General features: G+C 42.7%; 1 protein-coding gene across 2 annotated transcripts; it reads left to right on the top strand.

The window, feature by feature from the left end:
* Positions 1 to 10: 10 nt before the first annotated feature.
* Positions 11 to 4,003, top strand: LOC143324005 (uncharacterized). 2 transcript variants are annotated; one of them, XM_076736164.1, is made up of 3 exons: positions 11 to 135; positions 1,169 to 1,602; positions 2,038 to 4,002. In XM_076736164.1, exons 2-3 carry the CDS (start codon positions 1,203 to 1,205, stop codon positions 3,420 to 3,422), a joined length of 1,785 nt encoding a protein of 594 aa, XP_076592279.1. In that variant the 5' UTR covers positions 11 to 135; positions 1,169 to 1,202; the 3' UTR covers positions 3,423 to 4,002. The 2 variants fall into 2 exon arrangements, with proteins under 2 accessions (XP_076592279.1, XP_076592280.1); XM_076736165.1 differs by having other exon boundaries at positions 19 to 135; positions 1,117 to 1,602; positions 2,038 to 4,003.
* Positions 4,004 to 8,855: the final 4,852 nt, after the last annotated feature.

Here is an 8,855-nt window from a genome sequence, read left to right as displayed (position 1 = left end):
GCTAGGACCAAAGGAAGTGACGTGACCTTCCGGTGTTATTATTGCTGCACACTAATGCAAGTAAAACAGCCAGCTAGGAAACTTTACCGTAAATATTTAAAAGCATAATTGACTGACTCTCATAAATTACAAAAGGTGAGTGTTTTCTTTATAGCAGGTGAAAGCTGAATGACGCTGACAGCTGCACAGCTCTGAGAAAACTGCTGCAGCGTTAACTGAGCCACGGTGCTAACACTGCTGCTGCGCTAATGCTGCCGCTGCTGTAGATTAGCTATGATGCTAACGTTAGATGACAGAAAGGCTTGTTACCGCTTGTTTGTGTTTATATTGCTTACACTGGCTTGTACTTAAGGTAGCTGTCTTTGCCCTCTATGCGCTGGCCGAGAGAGCTGAAAGCACGGCGAATTAAGAAAACATGCACACAGACAGAACACAAGCAAATTAATATACGTCTTCATCAGTCAACACATGCTGCAAATACATTAACGCGCTCCAAATACACACAGCACAACCAAATACTGAAGCGTACGGAAGCCGAGAACGGCCGTGTTTGCATTTATTTTAATGCCGAAATAATTAACTGCTCTGTCGAGCTAACAATATGATCACGGGTTTATTAATTGTCAGGTGGATTTCTCGAGTCAACGACACAGTTTATCACGAGAAAACGACTTGTCTCAGCTCCGGACAGCAGTTGTTCAAATAAATCCCATTATAATAGAAGAGGTAAAGACACTATTAAGGCCAATCCGGTTTGCCGTGACACTTGCAAGCCCGTCCCACTGTGGACAGTGGCCCCACAGCATCCCCACACAGCCTGCAGACTCCTGCTAAATGTAAACCCTGTTTTTATATCTACGTATTTTGACACGCTCGGGTCGTCCAGCGGCTTCTCGTGGCCGCGGTCGTCAAAGCAGCTTCGTTATTCATTTAATACATACAAGATAATTACTGCATCATGTGGTGAGAGTATAGTAACCCCGGATGTCTTTCCAAAACGTAGCTGTCAAGTTTAAGTCACGTGTTTGAAATGCTGCACACGTGTCCTCAAATTGATGAACGTGTTTTCTTAATTTGCTTGAATTTTGTCTGTTTGCATACATTTATCTCATTCAGCCACCATACTTCTAAGATCTTCACCTCAACAACGTGTTCCTCTGGTCCACAGCACACTACAGAGATGCGGTCCTAATGCTGACAACATGAAGGTGAAATCTGCCAAGAAGAAGTCCTTGCAAAACAAAGCAAAGAGAGGAGAGAAACAGCAAGATGTGGTCATGATTAAAACTGAATCTGAGTTAGAGGAAGGCTCTCATGAAGTTTACATCAATGGAGATGGTCTTAACATCCAAATCAAGGAGGAACCGCATTCACAGGAGATCAGCGAGGAGCACAATGGAGACCCAGACACTAAGCCTGACACTGTGACATTCAGGTCAGATGTTCCCCATCAGCAGGCACACATAAAGGAAGAGTGTGACTCTGAACATCAGCCAGAATATGAATTCACTGAAGCTGCAGTCAAGGAGGAGTCGGAGTCGTGGATTAAAGAGGAGAGAGACAGTGAAGAGGAGGCAGAGGAGAGGGAGGACGTCTGCACAGGTAGGGGGCAGTCGTTTATGGAGAACATCTGTTTATTTCTGACAGATGCAGATAACGATGAGGCTGTGCTGATATTAGTTGTGCTACATTATTTGTAGGATTTGATTCCAGTGGCGGCTGCGCAGGATTGTCTCTGACTCGTGTGATCCAGTTTCCCATAAGTCCAGAGCACTCTGAAGTACAAAAGTCAAAGTTTATTGAAAACAGAGCATTTCCAAAATTCACAACATGTTGTTATGAAACAAAATACTATTAAAATATAAAATAAGAACTATATCAATCCATATCTGTTGGTGTTTAGGCTGTCAAAAATAACAGCTCATAACTTAAAATCAGTATGGTTCAGATTGTCTTTGTAATAAAGAAGTGTAAATCATAAATTAGTCCTGTTTTAAACTGTGCTCTGCTTGCTGTCTGTCTTTCTGTCCTACTTAGAGTCATCGTCTGAGTTTTTCCCCTGTCCTCACTGCACTGTCTCCTTTACTGACTTGGACTTCTTGGAGAAGCACGTCAAGTGGGTCCATCAGAAACAGTATCTCGCCAAGCTGAAAAAATGCCTCTCAAGCCGCACACTAAACCTCATCCCTAAACACACCTGCACTGTCTGCAGCAGCACCTTTAACTCCAAAGTTCACCTTAGGGTCCACGTCCGTGAGGTCCACCCCTCTGCCCCTCCCCGCAGGCTCCACCCCTGTCCGACCTGTGCGCGCAGCTTCCAGTACCTGAAGAATCTGAAGAATCACTGCCAGCGATGGCACAACATGTCTGTGGTAACCAGAGGAGGGCATCTCAGCTGCGCGGAGTGTGGGAAGAGTTTCAAAGCTACCTGGGGTCAGGGACCTCATTTGTGTCATGAACCGGATAACTCAGAACCTGAGGATAAGCCGGTCTGTCTGGACACTGGTGTACAGTGTCCCGAATGTGGCAAGAAGCTTTGCACACCTCAAAGCCTGGAGGATCACATGCGCACGCACACAGGCGACCGTCCGTTTGTCTGCAAGGATTGTGGCCGGAGGTTCGTGGAGCGCAGTGGTTGGAGGCAACACATGAAAATACACACAGGGGAGAAGCCGCACAAATGTCAGGTGTGCGGGAAGGCCTTCTTAAGAGCACATCACCTCAAGAGCCACTTAACCACACACTCTGGAAAGAAGGAATATTCTTGCTCTGAATGTGGAAAGGAGTTTGGATTCAAGTCAAGTCTGGATCACCACCTGAGGACGCATTCCAGTGAGAAACCCTTCCACTGCAACGTGTGCGGGAAGAACTTTAACACGCAGAGAAACCTGAGGGTTCACTCCAAAGTCCACACCAGTGAGAAAGCCCACCAGTGCGGGGACTGTGGGCTGAAGATCGGAGATCTGGGGGCTTTGAAAATACACCTGCGGACACACACTGGAGAAAGGCCTTACCACTGCACAGTCTGCGGCAAAAGGTTCATTCGCCTTTCACATCTGCGAAACCACCAACGCACCCACACCGGTGAGAGACCCTACAAATGCACTGAGTGCGACAAGAGTTTCACACAGTCCGGCGACCTGGTGAAGCATAAGAGGATACACTCTGGGGAAAAGCCCTTTGAATGTCCTGACTGCCACCGCCGTTACACCTCCTCTGGTGATCTAGGGAAGCACAGGAGGAGTCACACTAACCTGCGTCCCTACACATGTCAACAGTGTGGGAAAAGCTTTCGCCTCTCAGGCCATTTGAAAACACACATGTTAACTCACACAGGGGAGAAGCCGTATTCCTGCCCCAACTGCCTCCGCAGGTTTGCTCGCTCTCACCATCTTTCTGGGCACGTGGCTAAATGTCGCTGAGGTTTCTGGAGAGAACTGTAAATAAGCTAGCTGCTAGGCTGATTTAAAGTGGTAATAATGGGAGCTGTATACGGTCTAGTACTACATTTTTCTAAAAAACTCATCTGTATATAATTATTTATATATGAACTTTATGTAACCTTCTTGACTCAGATGACTTTTAACTTATTAGGGAAAGTGAATTGAACACATGAACTCACACTGCATGGAACTTTTTTACAGCACTATCTCGGGCCTTGTGTTTTATTTTATTTCATTCCCAGTGGTAGGCCTAACTGGTTTTGCAAGACACTATTATAATGGAGGCTTAAGGACTGTGAGGCGGCAGAGTTCAGTGGAACATTAAGATAATGGATTAACCCCTCACCCCACACACACACACACACACACACAGATCAATGTTGTATTATTGGTAAAAATGTAATAAATTGTTTGATGAATGCATGAACACTGTTTGTGATGCTGCAAAAGTGTAAAACGCTGACAATAAGGACGGCCATATTTCACCAGAAACTGAAAACTGAAGAACTGCCTTGTATAAAAATGCAAAGAATAAGAGATTCGACGCCATAACTGACATAATATCAGTGTGTGTTGTGTTTTATTTATTTATTTATTTTTTCACACCTGGGGCAGCGCGCAGGAGCAGGATTCATAAATTTAGCTTGACAACAGTGAAGAGTAAACATTAGGAATTCTCTTCACCCCCAAAGCAGAGCTCCGCCCGCGGGGGGTACGCAAACAAGTAAAACGCGCTTACCCTTATTTTAGCGGGCAGAGGAAGCGGTTGAGGGTTCAAGTTGCGCGCGCATGAGTTAGCACCGTTTGTTTGTGCGCTGACTCAACATCAGCTAACAGCGAACGACTCGTCGGAGTCTGAGGTCTTTTCGAGTTAGTAAACCAGTGAGTTTTGGATCCAAACATTTCAACCTGAGCAGGCGTCGCCGTGTCAGTAACAGTTAACTGAGACGAAGCTACTGAGGCTGATGCTCTACGAACGCACGCTAGCGCTAACGTAGCTAACAACAAACCTGCGTCATCCAGCTAGCCGTCAGAACCACGTCGAACGAAAGTCTTCTCTTCTTGGACCAAGTTTTAAGTTTCAAAGTGTTGGTACGCCGGAATCACTGCGTGATGTTATAAAACTCTGCCCAACCTACCTGATCCGAGGAACGCATTGATTCTCAAGTAAGTCCAGTTTTCTCATTTCCTTTAGCTAACGTCACACAGGTAACGTCGACAGGTGGGCTAAGGGAAGTTCGTAAATCACGTAAGAGCACTTAGGTGCTCTTAGCACTTAGCAGTTTACAGAATCAGTATGAGTTTTATACAAACTGACCTCTACTTTTAAAAACAATTTCCTCTTCTGCTGAATAATAGATAACCCAAACCAGTAACTTCAAAATCTGTATTTTCAAATTAGTATGTATAAAGAGGAAAAATATCCTTATGCATCAGAATCAGCTTTATTGACCAACTGTGTGTACACATAGAAGGAATTTGATTCCGGTTGTCAGTTGCTGTCAATATTACACACAGTTCAAAGAACAATTTTCAGGAATATATGTAATTCATGTGCTTTACTGGCAAATCTAAGGTTATCATTGTGTGGCCTAGTATGTGGTCATGCATCACATGTTTACTGTGAATTGACCTTTTCAGTTTGTCATATAATCAATAACCTCTCTGTATTTAAAATGAATTCAGGGAAAGTGACACATTTTAATTACATAGAAATTATTCAATATTCCTTTATTAGTCCCGTGAGGGGAAATTCCAAATTATTTCACACTTATGGGAGAGGGGCCTTAGTGGCTGCATGCATTGTAATGTATTGTCTTATAGAAGCATTACAGTGATCTCAGCAGAGGTAATAATGCAGTATTCTGTGGCCTCCAAAGCAAGCTTACAGCAAGATAAACCCTCAGATACAGAGACCTCTAGTGGCATTTAGGTAATTCCTGCAAGCCACAACAAGGAGGGGATGATGTGAGGATGGAGCAGTCCACTGTGAGAGACTGTGATTTTATTCACAAACAGCATTTGATTTAAGTGACGCAGCAACAGCCTCAGTGTGTTTACACAGAACTTATTTATTCTGACATTACAGGGAACAGATTATATGTAGTCAGTGCTAAACTGCTGTTCTACATAAGACACTTTATTAATCCCCCATAGGGGAAATTTGGGTGTTACAGGCAGCAGCAGTAATATCAGAAGTATAAGAACATATAGAAAGAAATAAAATACAAAAAAGAAAAAAAAAAATCTAAACTCTGCATATATACATTCTTTACAAGAGAGTACAGTGTTTTTCAGTATTGCACAATGGATAAAATCTATGTAGCAGTATATAAAATGTTATTGCTAATGGAAAAACCTAAAAATTGTACAGCGAATGGTGACTTGTACATGGTTCAAGTACAGTGTTTTTCACTATTGCACACTGTGTAAAAAATATGTATATGCATAGACTTGGCACAAGAAGATATGACTCTAATAATGAAGAAAAAATGTATTAATTCACGAGATGTAATAGCATGATGATGAAAACATGAAACGTTGTATAATATAGTGTAAATTTAACTAGAAATTAGGCAACACAAAGAACCCCAATTTCCTTATTTTCTTATTTGCATAGTAGCTGGTGCTTTGGCAAGCTTGCATTACCTTCTGTCTTCTCTGTTTATAGAGAATTTCTTCTCTGCTGAAGAGGGAGGCAGCAGGTAAGATGACTCAGTCTGCCGAGACAGGACTTCAGGATCCTCAAAAGACTTCACACACTGAGGAGCGAACTCCTGTAGTGGATAAGATGAGGATCCACTCATTCAAGGGGGGCCAAAGACTGAAAACATACCTGGGGATGAGGAACAGCTATCTTTGTCCAGCGGAATGATCTGTTCTCCCAAGTCATGTGGTCAGCACACAAACCGATCTACAGTTGACACAGGTCAAACCACAAAAAGGAGAAGAGGACAGCCAAAAATGACAGCATTACATAATACGTTACAGCCCAAGGAAGGACAGTTATTAACAACCTGATCAGGTGTGAAAAAAGAGGATGCCCTTAAAGGAAAGCATTACAGGCTGAGAGAAAAACAAAATGCAGTGCACCAAAAGGGCAGCTGGGTGCCTAAAAAGAACACCTGTCAGCCCAACGAAGGACACACCCTTATTAACATGATCAGGTATGCAAAAGCAGGACAAGGATGCCCTAAAACAGCACTGCACCAAGTAGAGAAGAATTGAAAAACGAACAGGAGAGCATGAGCCGGAATGATATTAACTGTAAACAAGTCAAAGAGGAGCCGGCAGACCCTGAGACACATGAAATCTGCCATGTAACAAAGTTTGGGAATTGGGACTTTGAAGGCCTGGAGGCATTTGTTAAGGGAGAGATGGAGCCATGCTTAACTGGACACTATGAGGAGACACCGCAAGCTGAGGCAGTGGAAAGCAACACAAGTAAGCCACCTCACATCTAATCTTTTACTAATCCTCCTCAGTGCAGCCAGCTGCCTCATTGAAGAGTTTTTTAAGCTCACTTTTTACTCATTAGAATATGAATTTATGCTGGGACCAGGACAAATTTGTCTTCAGGATGCAATTATTGTTAACAATTTTCATTGATTATTGAACCTTACATGAATGTCTTCTTTGTTTAAAAAACACCTTATTAATACTGGTAACTAAATCTAAAACATGTTGTTTATAACGTCACTGACTTGTTCCTTCGCCTTTCAAGTAAGTATAAGTTCTAAGTTAATAAATGGCTTATCTCTGGCAGATAAATAAGCAATTTCTGCTATTTTTGCTTTATTTCTTGGTGTCACAAATAATTGATCTCTGCATACCCGAAACTATAAAGTTTCAAATACACTCTGTCAATGTGTATCTGCTGCTGACCTCGTGTGAAACCAGAGAGAATTCATACAGGCTGTTGGTCATCAATACCTGGTCAATCACTGTCTCAAAGGTCCCCACTAAACAATGCACAGTCATTGTAAAGCACAGTGCAGTGATTAGTACGGTGGAGATTCAGCATGAACTGTGTGGTTTATTTGATTTTCTTTTTGTGATATTCTCTGCTTTTGAAAGGTTCTTTGACTAAGACGACTAAACTTTATGGTTGCTGGAGATAGGAGTCGCAGCAGGGTCACGGGCCGGGTTAATTAACTGTTATTGACCCAAAAAACAAGAATTCCTCCTGGTCTTTGTTGCATTAGACTCCTACAACTACTGTACTACAACTCTACTCTTCCTGTTTTTGCACCGTATTAAAAGTCAGAACTGAATTTCTGAAAAATTCTTCAGGATTTAAGAACCTCATCGTCATCACTTCGTCATCCCGAGATTTTCAAGTTTCCTGTGAATACAGAACTGGTAAGCAACTTCACCTATTTTTCCCTAATTGAAAATAAACATTACTTTACTTGATAGTCAGGTACTACACACCCCATTTAAAACATCTTTTGTTGCTTGTTTTGTAGGTGACACACCTGCATGCTCTTACTGTTCTGACAGATATGCCAAGGTGCATAATAATATGAAATAGCAAGAATATGCAGTATGCCATACTTACAATAAAACTGTATTTTTCCAGTTTGGTTAGATGTTTATCTGTTGGGCAAAAATGATAATGAAACTGAAAGGGACTTATTCTTAAATATGGATCAAAGCTGTTTTTTGTACTATTTGTCCTCCGGCTCACTACGTATGTGTATGGATGTGTTTTTTGATTTTATTTTGAAACATTTCTGCTTCATTATGATAGTGGCAGCTGCAGAGAAACAGGAAAGGGCGTTGGAGAAAGAGAGGGAATGACAGGCCCAGTGGACCCAGGCTGGAATCGAACTCGAGCCACTGCGGTAAGGACTCACTCTTCAAGATGAGCAACTGGGGTGCCCACTCCTGGTGTTTTACAATGTATTCATTAATTGATACCTATTTTTGAAATTCTGAGTCCACTAAATGACACGTTATTCATCGCTACCCTCTTTTTCTCTCTGCAGTTTTGTGTCTGCGGGTGACTCCTGAGTTTCACCCGTCTCCACACTCCTTCTCTGAGTCTGCCTTCCTGCAGCAGCATGTCAAGTGTCATCACCAGGATCGGTGCTATGATAAGGTTAGACAAGTGTCCTCAAGATATCACTCCAGATATTAACTGTCCCGTGTGCAATGATACTTCCCTCACTTTGATGCAGCTCAAAGTCCATAAGAAACAGGCCCCATCATTCTGCTCTGCCCAAGAAACTCCACACATGCTCAATCTGGTCGCGCAGCATTGATTATGTGAAGAACCTGGGATCACTGTCAGAGTTCATATCTTCAAGGGACACCTTTGATGCTCTAGAAGGAGTTTCTGTAAGCCCTGGGGACGGGGGCATCATTAGTGTGTTGGTAAGGAAACCAAAACCAAATTTTTCTCATCCT

The sequence above is a fragment of the Chaetodon auriga genome, chromosome 8 (genome assembly GCF_051107435.1).
Source record: "Chaetodon auriga isolate fChaAug3 chromosome 8, fChaAug3.hap1, whole genome shotgun sequence".
NCBI lineage: Eukaryota > Metazoa > Chordata > Actinopteri > Chaetodontiformes > Chaetodontidae > Chaetodon > Chaetodon auriga.
This window is presented reverse-complemented; position numbering and strand designations above follow the sequence as displayed.